This window comes from Micropterus salmoides, unplaced genomic scaffold (assembly GCF_014851395.1).
Source record: "Micropterus salmoides isolate LMB-PRFRI ecotype aquatic unplaced genomic scaffold, ASM1485139v1 Ms_hic_scaffold_5, whole genome shotgun sequence".
Classification (NCBI taxonomy): domain Eukaryota; kingdom Metazoa; phylum Chordata; class Actinopteri; order Centrarchiformes; family Centrarchidae; genus Micropterus; species Micropterus salmoides.
The window spans coordinates 7,659,237-7,684,144 of NW_024044237.1; the positions used below are offsets into that span (position 1 = coordinate 7,659,237).

General features: G+C 40.9%; 1 protein-coding gene across 2 annotated transcripts in view; it reads right to left on the reverse strand.

The window, feature by feature from the left end:
* Positions 1-24,908, reverse strand: part of uvssa (UV-stimulated scaffold protein A) — an 80,346-nt gene that overhangs the window by 16,959 nt on the left and 38,479 nt on the right. For both annotated transcript variants that reach the window (XM_038698607.1, XM_038698606.1), the window contains exons 9-10: positions 10,834-10,954; positions 4,325-4,523 (exon numbers count right to left, since the gene is read on the reverse strand). In XM_038698607.1, the coding sequence (XP_038554535.1) occupies positions 4,325-4,523; positions 10,834-10,954 (320 nt within the window). The remainder of the gene's footprint in view (positions 1-4,324; positions 4,524-10,833; positions 10,955-24,908) is intronic.

The following is a 24,908-nucleotide window of genomic DNA, read 5'->3' on the forward strand; positions in this document are numbered from 1 at the left end:
TCTCTAGTTTCGAAGGTACAGAGACTGTTGTCATTAGTCCGGTTTTAGGGCCCTTGAGGCCCATGTCAGTGCCTGCTCTCAGAGGCCAGTGTACTTTTGGCAACATCATGGAGCAACACGGCTTATCTCTATCAATGTATTAAATGAAGCACCTCGCAACATAATTAATAGAAACCTCCAATTTCAAAGAGCAGCCTCTTAGAATTAGGCTACCTGTTAACTTCATCTGTTTAACTTCACAATAAATCTATCTATTAAAGCCATACAGTTTTACCCACATGATGCTTCACATCATATGTTTGACTCGCTGGGCCCAAACTGGAAATCCAATTTTCAAAGAACTGGGATAACATTACATTTTATTACAGCTTGTCTTCCACAGCCTTGCACATCTGCATTGAGGTGATTTATTAAAATATTACAAGGTCAGGAACAGAGGTGGTACTGGGTTGGAGTACATATAATAATATATGTAGTTTTCAGCGGCCACTAGTGGTGCAGTTTCAAGATTGCAACCAGGTGTGTGCTCGTGGCTCTTCCTCTGTGTTGTTGTCACTGTTGTCGAGGTGGTGTCCAGCAAACGATGTGGGCTTTGTAGATCATTGGCAGACATCTGGGGAAGACCTGGTCTGATTATTGATAGTGAAAATCCTATAGTGACGGTGTCTGCCCCCCGACCAGTGAAATTATTTAAATCAAAGGTAAACAGAAGAGGAGCTGTGTATAAAAACCTCGTAAAAATTAAAACCACAAGTGCAATAGTGCAAAAGAATAGGAGAATTAAATGTTGACTCTTAAACATCAGATCTCCCTCTTCTAAAGGTGTACTAGTAAATGAACTAACATCAGATTATGATATTGATTTATTTTGTCTTACTGAAACCTGGCTGGGTGATGGAAAATATGTTAGCCTAAATGAACCCACCTCAAAACAAAGACGGTTAGCTCCATGGTATAATACTGAAACTCACAAAATAAAAAAAAAATCGCAGAAACTTGAGAGGAATTGGCGTTCCACCAAAGTGGAAAATTCTCGTTTAATTTGGCAAGATAGTCTTAAAACTTATAGGAAGGCCCTCCGTAATGCCAGAGCAGCGTAATACTCGTCATTAATAGAGGAAAATAGGAACAACCCCAGGTTTCTTTTCAGCACTGTAGCCAGGCTGACAGAGAGTCACAGCTCTATTGAGCCAGGTATTCCTATAGCTCTCAGTAGTTACGACTTCATGAGCTTCTTTAATGATAAAATTCTAACTATTAGAGAAAAAAATTCACCAAGACCTGCCCTCAACTGGCTTATCTCTAAACTCAAGAACCTTAGAAACAGCTGTAGAACCAGATATATGTTTAGACTGTTTTGCTTCCCTCAATCTTTACCAACTAACTTCAATAATTTCTTCATCTAAACCATCAACTTGCCTCTTACACCCCATCCCGACTAGGCTGCTTAAAGAAGTTTTACCCTTAGTCGGCACTTCTTTACTAGATATGATGAATCTATCTTTATCAACAGGCTATGTACCACAGAACTTACAGTAGCTTTAATTAAACCTCTTCTGAAAAGCCTTGATCCAGATGTTTTAGCCAACTATCAAGGAAATATTCCATAAACTTTCATTGTTATGCAGATGATACTCAGTTATATCTATCGATCAAGCCAGATGAAACTCATCAGTTAGCTAAATTTCAAATGTGCCTTCAGGATATTAAAACCTTGATGACCTGTAATTTTCTAATGTTAAACTCAGATAAAACTGAAGTTGTTGTTCTGGGGCCCAACACCTCCGTGACGCATTATCTAAAGATATAGTTTCCCTTGATGGCATCGCCCTCATTAGGAACATCCGGTCTAAAAGTGATGCAGAAAAACTAGTCCATGCATTTGTTGCTTCTAGGTTGGATTACTGCAATTCCTTATTATCAGGCTGCTCGAAAAAGTCCATTAAGAGCTTCAGCTGATCCAGAATGCTGCAGCACGTGTTCTGACAGGAACCAGGAAAAGAGATCATACTTCTCCTGTTTTAGCTTCTCTGCATTGCCTTCCAGTAAAATCCAGAATAGAATTTAAAATCCTTCTTCTCACCTACAAAGCTCTTAATGGTCAGGCACCATCTTATCTTAAAGAGCTCATAGTACCTTACTACCCCACCAGAGCACTGCGCTCCCAGAATGCAGGGTTACTTGTGGTTCCTAGAGTCTCCAAAAGTAGACTAGGAGCCAGAGCATTCAGCTATCAAGCTCCTCTCCTGTGGAACCAGGTTCCAGTTTGGGTTCAGGAGGCAGACACCATCTCCACATTTAAGAGTAGGCTTAAGACTTTCCTCTTTGATAAAGCTTATAGTTAGGGCTGGCTCAGGTGAGTCCTGAACCATCCCTTAGTTATGCTGCTATAGGCCTAGACTGCCGGGGGATTTCCCATGATGCACTGAGCCCCTCTCTCCTCCTCTTTCTCTCCCTCTGTATGCAACCTCATCCCATTAATGCATTTTACTAACTCGACTTCTTCCTGTTCACGTAGTCTTGTGCTTTCTCGTCCCTCTCCTCTCTCCTCCTATCACTTCCTGCAGGTTTTCTGGCTCTGGAGCTGTGGAGTCTGGATCTGTGGTTGCGAGTCACCTGCTGCCCCCGTGTTCCTGCTCGACACCCTCTGCTACAATTATTGTTACTAGTCCTATTGTTATTATTGTTATTATAATCATTAACATTACGATTATCATCATTAACACTATTATAAATATCTATGCCATTTTTCATTCAGTCTATAGCAACATCACCTTTACTGTCTGTACCTCTGTGTGTATATTGTGTAGGCTGCCTCCCCCTCCCCCCCTCTCTCTCTCCTTCACCCCAACCAGTCGAGGCAGATGGCCGCCCACCCTGAGCCATGGTTCTGCTCGAGGTTTCTGCCTCTTAAAAGGAAGTTTTTCCTTGCCTCTGTCGCCTAGTGCTGCTCTTGGTGGGAACTGTTGGGTTTCTGTAAATATCTTCACAGAGTATGGTCTAGACCTGCTCTTTTATGAAAAGCGCTCAGAGATAACTGTTGGTGTGATTTGGTGCTATATAAATAAAATTGAAATGAATTAAATTGAAACTGTTTTGTTGCAGTATTGTTGTATTATGTGGGTCACATTAGTTACAGCGAAGGAGAGGTGGAGAAGCTGTGAAACTAATTATCGGTAAAACCAAAAGAAATCTAAATTGAACGTTACGAAACAGCGGCAGGTCCGAGTAAATGTAGCGTTAACTGGCTGCCCTGCCTAAACAAATCGCTCCACATTTGCTTTTTACTGTTACACCCTTTCTTACAGGCTAAGTCAACACTTTGACATGATACCGGTGGTACACAGGATAGTAATGTGGGTTGCGTTAGTTGGTAAAGCGATACAACTTTGCACTGGATAACAATAGCAACTGCTTGGCGTTAGCCCGCAAGTTAACGTGACTCTCTGTGTTTCTCCAGCCTTTCTGATGTTCACTGTTTTCAGCGACATCATCTGAATGTCTTTTGGCCTGATGAGCTTCAGCACATAAAACTTTGTTGTTGTTTTGTATTCTTACGTGGAGTTTATGTTGGAGTCTGTGTTTTGCTGGGAGCCGGTTGTTTTATGGTGTTAGTGGACTGCATGTCATTAGCTGCGGTGTTATCGCTGTAGTCAGAGAGAGGCTCAGGAGCGCGCACAGAGCTACATCCCCACCCGGTGTCCCCACATAAGAAGCAGAATAGTAGCTGATGCAAGATGTCTATGAAGACTCTCAGTCATCCAGGTCATAGTTATCCAACGAAGGTTAAAATCAAGGGCAACTGGACTTGGTTGAAGATACTGGAAGACGTTTCGTCCTTCATCCAAAGGACTTCTTCAGTTCACTGACTTCACTGACTTCTTCACTGACTTCTTCAGTACAGAACTGAAGAAGTCCTTTGGATGAGGGACAAAACGTCTTCCAGTATCTTCAACCAAGTCCAGTTGCCCTTGATTTTAACCTTCGTTGGATAGCTGATGCAAGCAACAGAGAAAACAAGCGTGGGCTTCATTTCTAAGTGAGGCTACATTTGCAATATGCATCAAAATAATCCTATCATGATTTGTGGTCTTTATTGTCCACCCTGTTCCTTTCAGTTCACCTGCAAAGGTCTGAATATTAAAAAACACGGTAATAATAAACTGTATAAATAATAAACTGAAATGTACATTTCTTGTGTTTGAGGTATAGTGAGAGGAGGTGAAGTGAACAGGAAATGAAAAGGTAGAGGACTGATGGGAGACGGCGAGTACTGGTGTACCTCAGGCTAACAGAGAGGGAATGTGATAGGGCTTGTCAATACCTGGATTCTGCAGGCAGAGGGAGGTTCTGTCTGAGGTGGTGCAGTGTGGCGGCTGCACATGTTGGATCCTGCTCCTCCTCTGTAAGTTGCTTTAACCGCCTGGAGGAGGAAGAGGATGGAAGGGGCAGAACTGTGGGTCTTTTAGCAGGGTTTTTTTTTGTGACTGGTGGTGTTGAGGTGGAAGGAAATGGATCCAAACCTGCCGACAGAGACCAGAGGACATCAGGATCATACTTTAGTCAGTAACGCTTTAGTTTAACACAGCGTGTTGGCCTGTAGTTTCAATTCTTATAAATAACACACACAATTTCTATATATTATATTTCTGGACGTTTGTCATAATATCAGATTGACCTATTAAGCCGTTAACAGAGTGTAAAACATGTAAGTGCTAACAGGAATGAAGAGAGATCTGCAGCAATGTGCACTCAAAAATCCAGGAGAAGTTCTGCTGCTTCTGTGTGTGTGTGGTCAAACACTGGGTCTGCTAGGGTCTCTGGGGACTGAGCCGGACACACACACACACACACACACACACACACACACACACACACACACACACACACACACACACACACACACACACACACACACACAGCAGGTGAGATCAGAGGGAAGCAGTAAGCTGCGAGCTGCCAACATGCTGATCCCACACATTATTAGGACTGACCCGGATGGCTTCAGAGATTCAATCACTGCCACGGTACACTACGCAAATGATTAGCCCTGTACAGTTCAACTCTTCTGTTTCACCTGGAGGACAGCCTTTTGCATATTTTATATACTGCTTTAATTATTTAAATAGAAAAAAAAATTCTGTCTGAACTCTACTAATGAAAGTGGTGGAAGTATAAAATGTAGAAGAAACAGGGATCAGGAGAGAATCCTCTTGGCATGGAGTGTGTATGCACTGTGTGCACTAGTGTAGAGCAGATTAGCTGAATAATCGATTAGTTGATCAAGAGAAAATGTATCTATTTTAATAATTGATTAATGTATCAATGTAATTTCAAGCAAAAAAAACAAACTTCGGATTGTTCCAGGCTCTCCAATGTGAGGGCGTGCTGCTTTTCTTTGTACATCATAGTAAGGTGAATATTTTTGGACTGGGCGGACAGAAGGATTAACAGATTATCAAGATAATAATCTGCAGATGAATGCGTAATGAAAAGAATTATTAGTTGCAGCCCTAGGCTGGTGAACTCTGGTTTTGGCCCTGTCTGTGCTGTTTGAATGCCTTACATCATGTCTTGATAGTCTATGTAAAAGACTTAGGATGGTAAAGTGGTTGTCACACATGACACAGTCAATCTTTTCAGCACAGTTTAATTCTCAAAGTAAAGTTGCTGGGTTTTTTTAGTGTTGGACTGTTATACCTCAACTGCTCCTCCCTCTATGATCCCTTCTTCTCTCTCTCCACAGGATGGTGGAATACAGACTAATTCTGCTCTTTCCTAACCACAGAATTGCAGAGGTTTGTCTGGATGTTGTGGATGTTAAGATGCACAGATCAATGGCAGGAAATGTGTATAGTTGTGTGTGTGTGTGTGTGAGGGGGTTGTTACAGAAAAGGAGAGAAAAGGGGGTTTGAGGGAAAGAGAGGGAGAGAGAAAAGCGAGAGAGGAAGGCGGAAAGAGGTATTGATTTTCTCGGGTTAAGCAGGGCCTGTAATTAAAATGTTAATTTGAGAAAGAGAGAGATAGTGTCCTGACAGCAGAGAGAGGGATAAGAGGACTGATAATCAGAATGACAGAACAGGACAGAGGGAAAGAGAGATATAGATAGAGAAAGAGAGGAAACAGAAGGAGGAGAGATCAGAGCAAAGCCAGACTTTTTCTGAATGAACACTGAAAGAAATGAGAAGAAATAAAATGATAAATGTGATAGACCCCAAAATAACATACAGCTAGTTCAAAGGAAACATGATAACATGATGAAAAGCATGATAAAGCCGCTGAATGTGATCTAGAGCGCTTTCAGGGAGATCCACACACTTTCACCACCTAATAACTTCAAGTGACATTTGATTTTTCTGTACATCCTTTGCACCTGATTCATACATTCGAAAGTGTAAATATACAGCCTGAATAATCTATATCAAATTAAAATAAGCAAACAAAGGATACATATGAAAGGTGCTTTTGCTTAGGTCGTGAGTGAGGATATGTCTGTACCAGCTGAAGCCACAGAAACAGCCCATCTGTCTTTACGCTAAGATGTGGCTGGTCAAACAGAACACAAGCGTTTTGTAACTAAAATACTGAGCAGTGCCACCTGTTTGGCTTGATACTACCCTGTGGTGCACTTCACTTCAGAGCAAGTCAAAATGTTGCCAGATTCACAGATGCCAACAAAAAACATCACTTTGTCAAGTCAGCTCTTTATCAGGATTAAGACTCTTTATATTTCAAGCAAGATATGGTGTGTGTGTGTGTGTGTCTGTGTGCGTGCGCGTGTGTGCATATGTGTGTGTGGGTGGTAAAATCTGGGTGCAGGGCTAATAGGGGCTCATTAAAGAGGTTGCATTGTTAATTTGGTATGGCCCTTGTAGATCATTACCTAGCCCACTAATCACCCTGACACACACACACACACACGGACACACACAGCTGTTTTGGGCACATCAGATACAATCTAATTACTTTAGTGTCTAATTGATCAGTAATGGAGGGAGGTGGGAGTAGAGAGGGACCGGCTCACAGGTAAAGAGGAGGCTCAGTGTGAATGTAATGACCCAGGAGGCTGGTGGAGAGAACTAGCCAGCGGTCAAAGGTCACCTCACAGCCAAAACAACACGGCTGACCCAGCAAAAGCAGCACTATCTACAACATGTTGTGTTATGACGCCAAACACAGACACAGAAATACAAGCACACACAGTGAGGATCACATAGGAATCTATAGGAGTGATGGGGAGAAGCTGGCTGACAGAGCAACACTATGACAGCTTTAGTGTTTACTGTTGCCTGGAGCTTGTGCATGGCTGCTGATAATGATATTAACAGCATTCAAATTCCATCTAATATTTAGAAAACACATGTTGTTATGTAGCTGACATAGCAGTAAGATGCAGCTGGGTTAATGACCTGAACATGTGACCTTTAGCCTAGCGTGCTGCCTGGAGGCTAGACATGATCCATAAAAGTCCAATGCAACAACACTGCAAGGAACAATATTATAACGGGAATTCATATGCAGCTAGTGACGACAGTGTGTGAAGGTAAATGGATGTGTTGAGAGGACAAAATCAATCAAATATACACAGGGAAATGCTTGTGGAAAAGAAACTATCTGTCTCCATTACAAGGCTGTGCTGCATTCCAAATCACAGTGAGAACCCTGCATGAGACTAGCCAAGACCACTAACTCACTCATTGTGAGCTGATAAGGCTCAATAGGCATTTATGGCAGTGTCATTCCTGCGTATACACAAAATGACAGGTGACTATCAATGGCTTGCCTTCACTGGAACATCAACACGAGTGGATAAACACACCAATTGTAAGACAGTGCTAGATTTTGTCTTCAGGTTTTTAAAACTTCACTAATCACTCAAAATGTTTATATTAAAGATCTCCCACATGTGGAATGTCAAATGGTTCATTCGTAGTGACAAACAGGATTATCATCAACTCTGCAGTTCCCCTCAGCTCTACAGAGCATTTTCAGGTCTCTCAACCTTTTCTAGAGATCATTTTCCAGGACTATTCCAGGACACTTTCAGTGATGATCCAGCTGGTAAGGCAGACAGGGATCACGTCATACACTCATATGTTCCTCTCTGCATAAGGTGAGGAGTTTCCATGCTTGTAAAATAATTTTACAGGACAACACAAGATTTTCCAGGACATCTGACTTCTTCTCTCATTTTCCAGGTGTTTTCCATGACTGGAAAATTAAACTGTTTTCCAGGTTTTCCAGGACACGTGGGAACCTTGACTTTAGCATCTTTCAGCTTGTTGTTTTGAGAAAGATATTTTTCTCAGCAGTTAGTGGAGAGTAAAACACAGCTGCAAATGAAGAGTGAATATTGATTTCTACATACCTTAGGCGACTCAAACGAATGCTAATGCTGCTCTCTATCTGCTAGTAGGGGTGGGACTCGCAGGGTACCTCACGATATGATACAATACACGCTACATAGCTCACGATAACAATAATATCACGATACAGCAATTCTGCAATAATCTATATATCGCTAGACAATCCTAAAATGATACATCACAATATTTGTCTATATGTGAATACAAAATGGCCTATTAAAAAGTTTTCTCTATTTATTTGTGGCAAATCCAAATTTCAAAAGCAACACAACTCTGCAGCACACATTTTTCAGTAAATTAAATTAAGTAAGTAAATTAAAACTACAGAACTACAGGGCAGCTATGAAAAATTATTATAAAAACATTTCTTTATAAAAGGCACATAAAAATGCAAATTAACTGAATTTACCAATGTTTTTACTGAAAATACAAATTGCTGTGTACCACCTAAGTCTAATATGTACATCACATTATATTGATAACTGTTCAGTGACAGCATTGTGCTGCTATTTCCATGCCTAGTGATAGCTGTATTTTTAGGAAATTGGGAATTCTGGGTGGGAGTTTTGACACTTTGGGGTTGCTGTAGTTAGTCAGTGTGGAGTGCTGAAGCAGCAGAGTAACAGATCAAGACAGTGAAGTTAGCAGCTCTTTTTTATTTCACACAGAGCTCCGGAAACATATGTGCTTTAAGTATTTGCAGAGTATTTCACTCAGGATTAGGGCTGGGCAATAAATCATTAATGATTATTATTGAAATTTAATTTTTCTCCATAACAATATAACAAATGTTCAATATATCATCAATAAATGTTTGATTTAATTCATTTGAATCACACATAGCACTTTATTTTTTTATTAAGAAAAAATATTACTTAATTTTACTCAAGCATATTTTCAAAAAATGATTTTATCTTAATTGTTTTGAATGTTCTTCCTCAATTTGTTAAGTGATCCACTGTTTGGCAGGTGTTTGTCATGTTCTGACCATAAAGAACAGTTAAAAACCACAATTAACCACCAAAAAAGCAAAAATCAGCCTTTAAAATTTAAAGAAATAATGATTTGACTTGATTTTATCTTGATTATTGATATCGAATGGTATGACATTTTTTATCATGACAAAAGTTTTGGCCGTCTCGCCCAGCCCCACTCAGGATGTTAAGCATGTGAAGCAAAATGCGTAATTAATGTTAAGATTACATTTTCACGATCGCCATGCTAGCACATTAATTGAGATTCCCATAATATGTTAGCTAAACATCAAATTGCTATTTTTTTATTTTATTTTATGTATCGATATGATGGGCTGGAATACTGATATAGCACCATAGAAAAAAGTTTATGATTATATGATATATTGCTCTATCAATTTTTTGCCACACACCTATCTGCTAGATGTGTACATAAGCATACATAAGTATATATATATATAAACACATATCATAGTATATATGTCAATTTTGCAGCTTGTTCCACTTCCCCCAATGTGGCAAAAAAACAAGTCTGTTGTTTTGAGAATGCTGTCAATCTTCAGTTTTACTATCCACTGATGTCAGCCAAAAAAACAATAGGCCTGTCACTTTTTCAACAAAATCTAGTTCAGATGAATAAGTATTGACACGTAAAAGAACACATCATTAAAGATCACATTTTTTCTCACGTTTAAACTGTAGTTTGAATTTGGAATAAAAAGTGACAGCCCTACTGAGAACTCGGTTGTGAGATTATGCACAATGCTAACTCTGCAATGTCGTGCTTACACACTGTAACTATTGATGAAGTTCGGGAGTTGACAGATGACAAAAAAGCACTCAAAATACAGCACTGCTTGTTGATATTGTCATTCTCTATAGTTCCTTTATATTCAGTTTAGTTAGCTTAGTTGGCACTTCGGGGTCAGCACATGTGGCCTTGTTCTTAGTCTTAGAATGAAACATTAGGACAAAACATAAAAATAGAAACAGCCATATTGTGGCGTATATCTCATTAGACTTACTGTAGTTCATGTGAAGAGGTTGGCATAAACAAGTGTACTGTGCAGTAGATTCATTCTCTGATCCATGTATCACTAAGCAAGAGATGACCAGAACCCATGTGGGAAAAGGCAAAATATCAGACCACATGTTTGTCTGATTGGGGCTGGGACCAGTGGCTTTCCCTTTGGCTTCTGGAGCATTCTTTCTCTGGACACATGCATGCACGCACGCACGCACGCACGCACACACACACACACACACTTACATTTACACACATATCTTTAACCATGGTTGTATAAATAAACCCATTTAAGAAGCACTTTACCTGCACATTACTAGCTGGTTCTTTGAAGTGTGTGTGTGTGTGTGTGAATCTTAAAAGATTAGGGTAGAAGCAGGTCTTCTTTTGAAGCTTAACCTCTCTATTTATGCATGTGTCTGTGGCTTAAACTGTGCGTGTTTGTGTGTGTGTGTAGAGTTGGACTCACCATACTCGGCTCGCAGATGCTCTGGAATGTGCAGCTCATATCCCTCTTTCTCTGGAACCTCATCGAAGTCATCATCGTCATCATCATCCTCCTCCTCCTCTCCTCCTGAAGAAGCCTTCATCTGAGAAGAGTATAAGGTTTAACTTCAATAATATCAGAATTTTCCAAATTCCATTACAAAAATGCCAAAATGGTAAATTGATTTCTATTATAGATATTTCTGTGCATATCTGTAATGTATTTTGTGTTGTGTGTAATGACAGTTCAGACTCTGGTATGTGTTTTGACAGAACTACCCTATGCACTCATGGGGCAGCTGTGGCTCAGGTAGTAGAGCGGGTTGCAGTGTAAGTCTCCTTGGACAAAATACTGAACCCCAAATATACTGAATATTAGGCCAACACAGAATAATTAAAATAATTAGAGCTACTCATTACTCAGGAACACATTGGATGTGTCGCAGTGGGAACTGAACCCAGATCTCACACACCAAAGGCATGTGTCTTATCCACTGCTCCATCACTACCCAGAATAAGACATGGAGGTCCACCAGTATAAAAAAAAGTAGCTTTGAGCCAGTCAGCCCTTCTTCTTAAGTTACGGTGCATGTTCAGAGGCTGTAACGTTGGAGGAATTATACAACAAACCCTCTGTGTTTACCTATTTGTTGAGCTTAATGTACCTTTTCACAATTTTTGCCTGATTAAGAGGACAGTCAAAGTAATCTGTCATAATCCAGAACAGAAATATGTACAGGTACAGTATAATCTTGTGAAAGTCCAAACTATGCAACAAAGACCCAAAGCTAGAGCCAAGAACTCATTTTTCTTCAGGAGCCCCCAAGCGGTAGAAAAACAAAAGTATGCCTCACTTTTTACATGTTTACATTGCGAAACTCTACCATTTACGTTATCCCTCTGTCACAATCTCGCTGCAACTTACAGCACGAAAGGGTTCATTTGATTACTATCACGGCGTACACCAATGCTGAATCAGCTGGGTGGAGATTAGTCGACCATATCAGTTATACATTTGTTTTTCACTTGGTGAGAAAACTGATGTGTGGCGTGAGGGCATCAAGTGTCAATTGTGTGAATTTCACACAAGTGCATAAGAGTTGGAAGCTCACGATGTTATTGTGAGACTGAGCTGGGTCTGCACAGGAGGTTTGTTGACAATAGAAAAATATTGACTATCAACATCCTATGTGCTAAAATTCTATAAAAACAATTCATGAGTGAGGTAAATAAAGTGCACTCGCAGAACTGAATACAACCAATCAACTGTCAGTTAGCTGTAGAACATAGATAGAATTGGTGAATACGTAGTTCCTCCCTCATTCCTTTACTCTCCCTCTCAGGGTTGTGCGATCTCGTTAGCTTGGGGGAGAAAGGGATGGCAACGAGTGTGTGTGTGTGTGTGTTGAGCTATCAGCTCAGATTTATGGTTTTTAATTTCCTGGTGAGGTTGTTAGCTATTGGCTGGGCTACAATGCAGAACACAATACTCCTATACACACAGGGGTCATTTTCATAACGCAAGTGTGTGTGTGTGTGTGTGTGTGTGTGTGTGTGTGTGCGTGCATGCGTGCACTGCTATGCCTTTTACAGCTGAGCACACAGACACACACTCCGGCCTAGCAGCATAATAATCAGAGTGATTAGCGTTATGAGGAGCAGTAAAACCTAACGTTAAACTAACCTCTTATTCCCAAAGGCCTCCTTCTCATCAGTGTGTAATACAGTAGTAATGTGTGTGTGTGTGTGTGTGTGTGTGTGTGTGTGTGCAATAGAAAGGCTGCTCCGCTGCGTTACTGCTGATAAAGCCCATTAAAATATTAGAATCGGTTTACAAATGATGAGTCCTTATATGATCACTAAAACACACCCACGTACACTCAACTGAACCATAGGACAGAGCCAGTTAACCATGTCACGACCCTGAACACACCTCTTGATCCAGCACACACAGACCAATTAAAACACTTCATGTAACAATATTCACTATTCAGTTAACCAGCAACTAAACAATTAAAGCTTGATTTATACTCCTGCGTCAGGGCTACGTGCGTAGCTACGCTGTAGGCTATGCACGTAGCCAGGTTTATACTTGTGCATCGGTGTCTCCGTTGTTCTGCAATTATACCGCCAAATGCTTGTTGTCGGTAGCACTACAGCGTCCACTGTGTTGACTTTTGCCAACCGAGCAGGCTAACTTCTGGTTTAGCCCTCGGCTAACGTGAATGGGGGTAAAATTGTATATATGCGGCTGTTTTTCAAAAGTTATCGACCAAATGGATCACATTCTGATAGTGAAACGAGTCATTTCGCTCAGACTGTGATGGTCAAATATACTGATCCACCGTGTTACAGTCGCTGGTTTGGCCGCTAGTAAAATTTACTTCAAAGCACGGGGAACGTCCTGTCGGTTCGGAGGCATTGCGAGTCGACCTAGCCGACCAATCACAGTTCTTACGGTCTGGGTCGCCTCGACGTATAGTTACATTTTTGAGGAGGTGCACGTCAGGCTACAGTGTAGGTGACGGTGTAGGGTATGGGGCTACGCAGAGACTACGCCGTTGATTTGACGCAGAAGTAATTGCACTTAAACCCTAATTAGTTCTCATTAATGGGATAGTTCGTTTATTTTAAGTGGGAGTGTATGAGGTACTTATACACAGTCAGTGTATTATCTGTAGTAGAGGGCGGTCAGTGTGTTCCCAGTTTGGGGAAGAAAAGTGTTGTACCGGCACGGAAGCAAAGGAATGAACTGCTGGGGACAGAGTCAGAAGCTTAAGTGTTTTAGCCACCTACAAGAACGCCCAGTGAAAACATTATCAGTTCATGTGCACACTATTTAGGATATTTTCTGTGCTTCAACTTGCTGTCAGACTATTTCCTTTGTACCTATGTTTTCTGAAACATAGAACTTATGTATTCCTACAGATTTAAGTGAAACTGCTGCACTGGAGATATTTTCAGATTGTCATTCTATAAGGTGGCTAAAATACATTTGCTGCGCAAGTCCATGTGAGTTAAATTTAATAATTCTCTGAGAGGGTCTGCACGAACATCTTTGTGGACCTCTGTATGTAGCCCAAACGTTTTTGGCCACACTGACTGTAAACTGTAAACACTGAATACACATTTGGGATCACACATCGCTTTAAAGACAACACTGCTGTCCACTAACACTGCCACCTGAACACCATTTGCTCAAATTAAAGGTTCAGTGTGTAAGTTTTAGTGATATCTAGTGGTGAGAGTTATGAATTGCAACCCCCCTCCCCTATCCAGACCAGTAGTACGGTTGCAATAGAAATAGGTGTATGTATATGATTTACAAGGGAACCAGCAGATGGCAGTATTTGATTTGCCATCTGTTGGGACCCAATGACCAGGATTTCTGTTTTGTCTGAGTTCAGCTGGAGGAAATTATTTGACATCCATTTTTTAACTTCACAAAGGCAGTTGTTAAGTCAACTCAGCATTCCAGGGTCTGTGGATCCGACAGGCAAGTACATTTGTGTGTCATCAGCATAAATATGAAAAGAAATACCATGTTTATGGATAATATGTCCAAGGGGAAGCAGATACAAGGAAAACAAAATGGGTCCTAAGACCGACCCCTGAGGCACACCATATTTAACTGGACAGAACGAAGAGACATAGTTGTTTACAGACACGCAAAACTTACAAAACAGGTAGGATGAAAACCATTCTAGGGCAGTACCAGAGATCCCCACCCAGTGCCTCAGTATGTCTAACTTGATGTTGTGATCAATGATGTCAAAAGCAGCGCTAAGGTCCAGGAGTACCAGGACTGAGCACATACCTTCATCAGCAGACATTAAAAGGTCATTGGTGACTTTAAGCAGGGCAGACTCAGTGCTGTGCTACTTCCTGAAACCAGACTGAAACTTTTCAAATAATTTGTTATTTTCCAGTACAGTGAGCAGCTGTTTGGACACAATTCTTTCTAGAATCTTTGCAATAAAAGGCAGTTTTAAAATTGGTCTAAAATTTTGTGGGAGGGAGGGATCTAAACCAGGTTTCTTTAAAAGTGGGTTCACGCAAGCCGTTTTAAAATAATCAGGGACATAACCAGTAGATAGGGAGCTGTTAAAAACAGAGATCAAATGGGGCCCAACAGAATCCATTACTTTCAGTAAAAACTGCAGGTATTACATCAAGTGGGCTGGAGGACACTCTCATTTGTGATACTGTTTTTAAAAGCTCAGACAAGTCGATGGGATAAAACTGGTTAAAACTCTCTTGTTGCTGGTGAGGGACCTCTGATTAAGAGGCAGTGGGGGTAATAGAGGCTCTGATTGACACCACCTTATTGGTAAAATAAGATAAAAACAATTCACGTCATCATTACTTCCAGCTGAGGCACAAGGAGGGGTTGGGTTTACCAGCTGATCCATAGTCTTAAACAGAAACCTGGAATTGTGTTTATGTGTAGTAATGAGCTCAGAAAAATTGTGTGTTCTCGCATCCTTAACCATGTTATTGTAGTTAATTAATAAATCCTTCAGACTGAGGTAATGGACTTGGCTCTGCTTTCCTGCATTCCCTTTTTAGGCTGTGAATGCTGTCATTTATCCAGGGTAATATTTAGTGACGACAAGCAGATATGATTGAAGTGATCGACCAGATTGTTGGTGTTGGAATCAGGCAGGTGTTGGCTTTGGCTCTGAAAGAATGCGCAAAACTCTGAAACACTTGTGAGATGTGAGAACACACGGAGCTTGGTGAGGCAGCATGAGTAACAGGCGAGAAGTGGCCATATTTAAAAAGTCAGTTGCATTAACATTGGTGGGCTCATCAACATGAATATTAAAATCGCCACAAAGAACAATTCTGTCATAATTTAAAACCAGAGTAGATAAAAATTCAGGAAGTTCTGATAAAAATCCTCCAGGTGGTTTTGAGGGGCAATAAATTATAACAAATATGATAGGTTGCAGCCCTCCAACTTTAACAGTGAGAACTTCAAAGGAGTTAAATTCATCACAGCGTACTTGATGACATTTTAAATTTTTCCTATACACGCTCACTAGCCCACCACCACGACCACTGACCCTCGGTTGACTAAAACAATCATATTGAGGCGGACACAGTTCAGCTAGCTGGCTATAGTCATTCATTTGCAACCAGGATTCAGTTAAAAACATAAAATCTAGATTTGCAGACAAGATAAAATCATTTAAGATAAGTCTTACTTCAAAGTGATCTCACATTGAAGAGAGCCATTTTAAATGAGTTTGTTCTGGGTGCTGGAGTTGGTGCAGTTGTCCTAATCCTTAAGAGATTACTATTATTTCTGTGTGGGATGTGCACATTTCGGTTTACTGGTCTATGTGTGATGATGACAGGAATAGAAGTCTTTGAAACAGTGCTGGGAGCAGACAGCTTTACATGCCAGCAGGTGGAGACAGTTGTTTGTGGCAGTGAGGCAGAGATCTGTTCAGTGACCGGCGGTGTGTCCAGGTGTGCTGCATGAATGATTAGTCATTCACGTAAGTGCTATATGTGAGCAGCTAACATTTCTGAGCCCCGTTTGTTTGGGTGAAGGCCGTCTCTCTTAATAAGAGACATCTTTGCCAGAAAATATTAAAGTTATCAACATAACACACACAGTGAGCCCTGCAGGCAGACTGGAGCCAGTCGTGGAGGCCAAGGAGTCTACTAAAGCAGCCAGCACCGCGACCAACTGTGAGAATGGGACCAGAGATAAAAACGGACTTTCCACACTGCTTTAAAAAGTTAAAAAGACGGTTAAAATCTGATTTTGTCAGCTCAGACTGGACTATCACTCTTGTGATGGAGGACGGGAGTGATGGCATTAAGTCCTGGAGTTTCTTTAAGATGTCAGCCGTGGTGGCACCGGGGAAGCAGTGAGTGGTAGTGTTAAAGAAACGGATGTTTCTGGTTATGGAGTCACCAATTATTAGTGTGGTTGGGGAGAAAAGGGGATGAGGAGATTGTGGTTGTGGGGTTCCAGAGCAGGACTGACCCGAATCTGCTTCAACACTGCGTGGAGGATGGAGTGTGTGAGCTGCCGAGTGTTGTGTTAGAGTAGCAGTAGCAGACCTGAGAGAAGGGCTACCTGACGGTGCAGGGTAGAGACGGCCTCCGGAGCGTCTGAGCACAGCCTCCTTCAGGATCCTACGTCGGGAAGCGGAGGTTTTTGACCGGGATGACGGCCGCCGATCAGGCCCAGTGGCAGGAGATGCAACAGTGTCGGCAGGCACTATCCGCCGAAAGGGATCCGTATCAGGGAGACTCGAAGCCGCAGGTGCATACGCTGGATAGACCGGAGTGTCGTCAGACAGGGCTGCATAGCGGTTGGAGAGGCCGATGTGTGGAGGAGAGGCAGCCCCGTCCGAGCCTCTCTTGCAGCCACAGACCACCACTTCAGCCCAGGTTGACTGATGCTTTGGAGTCCAGCAGGAGGAAAGCCTTGGAAGGGTAGATGGGTCCCATAGCACGGTGTCCTGGATGTTAGCGGTTGCGCTAAGAGAAACATCCATAAAGCCAGTCAGCAGGGAATCTTTCTCTTTGAGTTCCTCTGAAAGTCGTTGGATGTCTTCCATAAGGTCAGCAATCTTTTTGTTTGCTTTCTTAAGGAGTGTGCAGTCCTCATGGGGCAGAGTTATCTCAGCTAGCATAACGTTAACGTTAGTCGCCGGAGCTTTGTTGTGATCAGTAGCGTTGATAGCGTTTTTACGGTCATCTAGCTTAAAATCCATGTTGGATGACTAAAATCCTTAACTCACGTAAAACTTAAGTTAAAAACTTAAGTTAAATATAAAGGATATAAAAAATGTAATGAAAAAGTGTGGATTAAAACTGATAAGAGTCCAGTTTAAGACGGAGCTTCCGACAGGTAGCTACAGACGCCAACGCATGCGCAGAGTACAGATTACGTCAGCGATTACCGTCAGCGATTACCGTCAGCGATCTTGTGACTGGATGTGTATGTGTGATTGTCTCTGTCTGCAACAGCCACATGAAGAAATGAAGTGCTACTTGATGTCTCATACTCCTGTAATACAGTATTTTACATCTTGGGAGTGTTGGCTCATCTGGACTAACATACCAAAGAAAATGAAGAACTACTGAGTGCTGTAGAATAACAACATTACATTACAATCCAACAACATATTTTTTTCTATCAGGGCAGTAAAAGTTTAGCTGTCTGATCCGATCTGCTGTTTTATTGCCAATTAGTGATCAGCTGATTGTCTCACGAACATAACCAACAAAACTAAAACAGAGCTCTGGTGAGGGAATAACTACATGAAATTAATCCAACTACATATTTTACAGAAGTCGACACGAGAAGCATGCCAGGTCTGTCAGTGATTATGGCCAGCTTCTAGCTAAAGCTATCAAACAACAGCTTTCATTTGCATCGTTAAAGTCTGACAAACTTAACTTAATTACCTGTCCAGCAGAAAACAGACAACTTCAGCTTCGCTTTGAAAACATCTGTCCTACATCATAGCCTTCCATCTGGGAAAACCCATACTGATTATGTCCGTGATTTCTGCCGTCAGGCTGTCGGCTCTCGTTCTTAATAACGTGTGCGCTCATTCATTTGTCCGAATGTCACTTCTCTTCTTCTAATAAACCAGAGGACTACTCAGAGACTGTTAATTATTAGGGGTCCAAGCCCGAATAGGGCTGGGAACCCGCAAATGCAAGGCAACATTCACCCATAGTCATAGCGCCACCTACTGGCAATAGGAAGTGACCTTCAATGATGCATCCCCCGCGGCACGTTTTACCTACATGTACGAAATTTCTGTGGTATGTGTACCATGTCCAGATGTAAAAAAAAAAGCCTCTTGGAGCGATGCCTTAAACAGAACAGGAAGTCGGCTATTTTGAAATTTAACTCCTCCCAGAGAATTAGTCCGACCAACGTCAGATTTTCTCTGTCTACTCTAAAGCCAGTGACAATTAAAAGTTTTAAGAACGGTGAGTTTTCGTGAAATGGCGTGCCCGTGGTGTGGAGTCCAAAATCGATGATTCACCATGAAAGAGGAAGTTGTTCTAATTTCAGTGTACATGCTCACATCTGCACCAAACTTTACGTGCTTCATAACAGTCCCACCCTGAACACATCTACATGTTCAGTTATAATCATAGTGCGAAGTTCTACGTAGCGCTACAAAGGGGACACAGGAAGTGATGATTAACACGTTTGTGCAGTGTCCAAAGCCCGTGGCAAATTCACAGCCACACTGTCAGAGCTCCAGAATCTGGAACATGGCAGCCTCACACCTCAACACGATACATGTCCGAGGGCCCGCCCAACGCTGCTTGCAGCTTTAATTATTATCAGGGGTCCAAGCCCGAGTGGGCTGGGAACCCGCGAATGCAAGGTATCGCAGTTCCTAGTACCAGCGGAGCTGGGAACTCTATTGTAATCATTCTAGTTATTATTTTATTTTTTTATTATTCCGCCACTAATTCCAATATTGCGGCCTAGACGGTAAGTGCTACAGACACGACACTCACAGGGTAGGTTCACAGCCCCAAGAGTACCTCAGCTGCAAAAATCCACACACTTCTACCTCTAGGGGGCGCTATAACCAATTTTTTTGCGTTTGGTCTTGGGATTATTGCTCTTATTACAAAGTCCACATCTCTGCTTTTTAATGAGATTTTGCTCAACAGGAAGTCAACAATTTTCAATATTTTAAAACAGGTGTTTGAGGCCTTTCGGATGCTCAAAGAGTCACAAAACTTTGCAGCCAGACTTGAACTGCCAATGTTTCAATTTGATGCTATTTTGCACGTTGGCAGTATAGCAGGCCCCTAAAGCCTTTTTAGCAGTAACATGGCCAGGGATAGTCAAACCCTCACGAGACTTTACTTGCTTGTCAAAATGGTTGTTTCGTATTGGCTGATATGGTTTGGGGGTGTGGTTGTGGAAAATTAGCTCAATAATGCACCCTACAAAATTTCAAAAAAGCAGTCCAGCCATACATTTTACCTAGCTGTACCAAACTTGAGAAACCGATGTATCTTCTCCAGACTTAAAAATAAGTCTCTTGGAGCCATACCCTAAACCCAACAGGAAGTCGGCCATATTGATTTATTTACAAGCGTTTTTCCTGTTTAATGAACTCCTCCTAGAGCTTTAATTTGATTGACTTCAAATGTGGGTAGTACCATCTTAAGAGCCTTGCGATGTTAAACATGATCAGATCTGTCCCAAAATTCACAAGTAAACCTCTTAGATACTTACTTGTCAATATCCAGTCATAGTGATGGTGCCACTTACTGCCACCTGGAGAGGACACGTTTTAAAATTAATTTCTTATGCCTCTTTCATATTTTTACCAGACTGAGTACCTTAGCGAACAGAAATGTCCATAGTAAGGCATTTATGCTCCTCCTAACAGGTTGACCACATCTATCTTAAAGTTCTTGTCAAATGCTCTTGCCTTTATGAGTAATTATTCGCAATTAAACAGGAAGCTGTTTTTTGAGAGTTATAACCTAAACCCAACCGGAAGTCAGCCACTTTGAATTGAATAACTGACACCTCAACCATACTTTGTGAAATATTTTCGACACATCACCTGTGTTAATTATTATTATTCTCTTCTTCTTCTACAGACTCATTTAATGTAGTGACAGGTGTCTACACTGCCGGAATTATACAAGCAGAAGAAGAACGCCGTGATGACGAAACATCCTCTGTATGCGCTGTTTTTTCGTTGTCGGCTATGGTAGAAACCATTACGACACAATAATGCGACCTCCATAAAAGAGGGTGCCGGCGGTTATGTAGATATAAATGGCTCATTCTAAGGTAATAAAAACATAATAGTTCTGAAAACATAGTTTTAGATATTATATTGCATTTCTATCAATAGATCCTCAGAAATATTACACACTGAACCTTTAAGCAATGGATCTGAAAGCAATCCATGTAGCCTGCAGCCATGGCAACACGGTGTAACAGGGAAAAAGACATTTTTTAAGCACTGGGGAGAGACTTATGTTTTTTATTTTGGCAATAGGAGAGGGACATACAACTTTACATGGTTGTATTAATTTTCTTTTCAAAATCAAGGTACACCCAGGATTATCCAAGTTTAATTTAAGACTTTTTAATACCACCTAGGAGGAAATTTAATGCCAGCTTCATTGCCATATAATGGAAAATCAGTATGAATTTTAAGCCTGAGAAAATAAAAAAATTTTATTATTATTTTATATAATTATAAGTACCAATACTCACATTCATATTTAATACACAATAGCTTTTTGAGGTGTGTTTATACTCCAATAACCAATAAAATGAATACAATATTCTTTGCCTTGTCCGCATTTCTGGACAGACCTTCAGTCACAATGCCCATTCTGGGTCGACAAGCTAATGTTAGCTTGTTAGTAGCATGGTGTGAGACGTTTGGTTTCTTTCTTTCTTTCCACGGACTGATTCGCGCCAACGCTCGTGCACCGCCAACACTCCACAGTCTAGAGTGTAAGCTAAACGTTACGTATAACATCCAAGTCACACCAAACAGAGTCAACTGTAAAGTTACACTCAAAGAAATATTTATTTATGATGTTAAGGCATTTGTTCAACCCTACAAAAGGACAAGAAAAGATTTAAGACCATAGTAAACCCTAAAAGCTAACTATGGCATACCCACGAACTACAGCACCATGGTGCCATCCATGCAAGGACGGCCCGTGGCATAGGCGAAATAGGCGGTTGCCTAGGGTGCATAATGTCAAGGGGCGCCACAAGAGAAAGTTTTTCAGCGCAGCTGATGCGACTCCTGCGTAAGCCGTGACAGTAATTAAGTGCACCTCGCATTGTGAGTCCTGAATTGTGACAAGTGGTAACGTACTGGTTTTGCAATATAAACATCAAAAAACTGATGCGCAACCTTGCTCTCTTTGGTACATTGAGATGGATCTGCTAAAGTTAAAATAATAATTAAATAATGATTTGACATGTACAGTGAAGCATGATGGTGGCAGCATCAGGACCAATTTCAAATCTCACCTAGGGCTCCAACACTGTCAGGGCTGGCCCTGCATCCATGTGCAGTGTCTATCCCCAGTGCGTGCATTTTTGCATATTACCATTACCACACTTTCCCCATTTTTCTAATGAAAGTAGCACGTTTTGGTTGTGCATTGTCTTGCAGTACACTACATGCATCAATCAAATATAGCACAACCTGCAGGTGTACCTTTGTCACTAACACAGGAAACAGTAATGTGGGTCAAGTGAAGCAATATGATTGTTAAGTATTGCTTTCAGTGACAGAAGTGCCAAGGTTGTGGTCAAATTTCTCACATTAATTAATTATCCATGGCTCTATGTATTCTATTTTGGTAGTAGTAGACAATGTAAATTGATATAAGCTCAAGTTATTGAAAAAAGGACAAAAAGAAACAAACAGAAAAAGAATTCCACGTTTCCCATATAAAAATGCAGTGACTTCTATCTGTGTGAAATGTAGTAGGGTAAAATTCCCCTGATTGATAAAAACAAAAATGATATTACTACAAAAGATCCTTTTAATCTCAGAGATGCTGCACAGTGCAAGTGTGAGATACTGACACCTGATCTTATTTATTTCCCAATAAAAAGCTGAGAGAATATAGTTAAACAGAAGTGTAACATTTTAAACAGCAAAGCAAACTTTCTCCATTACTCCACTCCACTTATTCATCCTCACAGTACAAAGGATTTGCACACAGCACACGTTTCCACACATATATACAGATATAGTCTCTATAGGTTTTGTGCTTGTCTACTTTAATCCCGGCTGGTTTATTCTGCTCTGATCAATGATCTAAGACTAAGAAGTGATCACCCAGCTGGAGGAAAATCCTGCCCTAACATCATCCCTTTTCCCCCTCTTTCTGCCTCTTTGTCTCTAATTCACCTTAATTTAATCCTGATAGCATCGAGTGCTGTCGGCCGTCCTGGCAGAGCTGTAAGTCTCACAGTAGAATTAGCTTTCCTCCAGAAACATTTTGCTGACGGGGATCAGGGCTAAAATATAGCCTCTATTCCCCCATGTGGCTGCATGGGGGGCTGCTTTGCATTTAAACAGAGCTTTGGTTTATTCTGTGGGACACACACAAGAAGAAAATCACACAGCGACGCAGAGCTCCCCACAGGAGATAAAAACTGCTTCTTTAACTGAAACTCAAGATTTACCAGACAAATTAGAAGTGATGGTTAAAGTAAAGCAGGGCCATGAGTCACTGTAATAGGAAAAAGACAAAACAAATATTGGTAACTTTAAACAATAAAAAACAGGCCCAGAAAGATATAAAAATAGTTCCTGAACAGAGCAGAATAAATAAAGTTGTTTAAGTAAAGCAGGGTTATGTGTTACTCTAATGGCAATGCTTACTCAAAGATAAAATAAAGCAGAACCCTAAAGGGAAAACAGGGAAGAAAGAAAAATAAGTAGTTCTTTATCAACCCAATAAAGAAGAGATCTGTCAGAAGTGGTTGGAAGTAAAGTACAACAATACAGCTTCAACGGGTGGTGCGACGACAACCATCTTCAACCAAACATCAGGAAGACTAGGGAAACTGGTAGCAGGGGGAGCCTGCAACTAACAAGTATATTCATTTTCATAGACAATTATTTCACCAATTATCATTATTATTTATATTATAATTTAAAAAGTGATGAAATAAAGAAAAACGGCCACTATTGTTTGTCATCTTAGTTACTTGTTTTATCCAACTAACAGTCTGAACCCCAAAGATATTGAATTTACAACAGCATAAAAAAGCAGCAAATCCTGACATTTGAGAGGCTGGAACCACCACATTTCTTGGCATGTTTGCATGACAAAGGACAGCAAACATACAGCTCCAGACAGAAAAGACCGTTGCTACTGCTGTACTTGGAATGCAGGACCTTCATGCTGTGAGGTGGCACTGCTAACCATTGAGCCACTGTGCTATAGCAGATGAACAATGCAGTCATTAAAAGCGCGATAATATAATCTGATAATATTTCTCATATCTTAAACAAAAGATCTTTAAAAGGAACAGTGTCTGTTTAGAACAAAACACAAAATATGTGAAGTCTGTACAAGGCAACACCACATGTGGCAGAAACATCTGCAATTCAGCACCAAACACTGTTCCATGTATGCTCTACTGAAAGTCAATAGTTGTTGAGCACAAACTGAAATTTGTTTACAGGGCTCGACAATAACGTTGGCCCGATGGCCCGGGAGCCAGTAAAACGTAACGTCGGGACAGTTGAACTAGCAACTCAAACATTAGTATTTTTCAAAAAAACTCAACATCCTGCAGTTGTTTTGCAGCTCTTGACACGCACCGATGTCCAATCCAGAGTTGTAGTTACGTGACGAGAGGTTGTCAAATGTTATTTCTCTAATCTCAATCATGCGGCAACCTCTGGGTCAAAAGTGAAACCATGCAGACGGAACTTAAAGCTGCATTCTCTCTAACAGCTAGCAGGGGGCGAGTTCCATTACAAATTATGGTAAAATGTTGCTACTTCTCAGCTGATTAATTACCTCAGTAAACACTTTTGAGTTTATAGTCTCAGTTGCTAGTTTCAAGTATTCTTCAACACAGCATGATGTTCATTTAGTATATTATGGTCCTATTTAGGGGAAAATAGACGATAATGCAGCATATGCTTTTGGACGGGACTACCTTGTGATTGACAGGTCGCTACCGTGGCAACCTGTTTATCAGGATAAAGGCGACTCGTGTCCGCTGCTCTGTGTACATTTTTCATAAATGGCTGTCAGCAGGAGAGCACGTCATGTTTGAGTCTGTTAGTATGTTTTGTTTTAAAAGTAAATTGTTTTGTTAACCTTTTGATTTTTTTATAATTTTAACTGTGATTACATTTTAGTTTAGTGTTTTTATATCCAGGATGTATTTAATAAACAATTCAACACTTTTGGAAGGAGGACGGTAAAAATTGTCTTCAGGCCAGTAAGTTCAAACCCATTGGCCCGGTGGGGCCAGTTGCAAAAAAGTTTAACGTTGAGCCCTGGTTTAAAAGATTTCTTGAT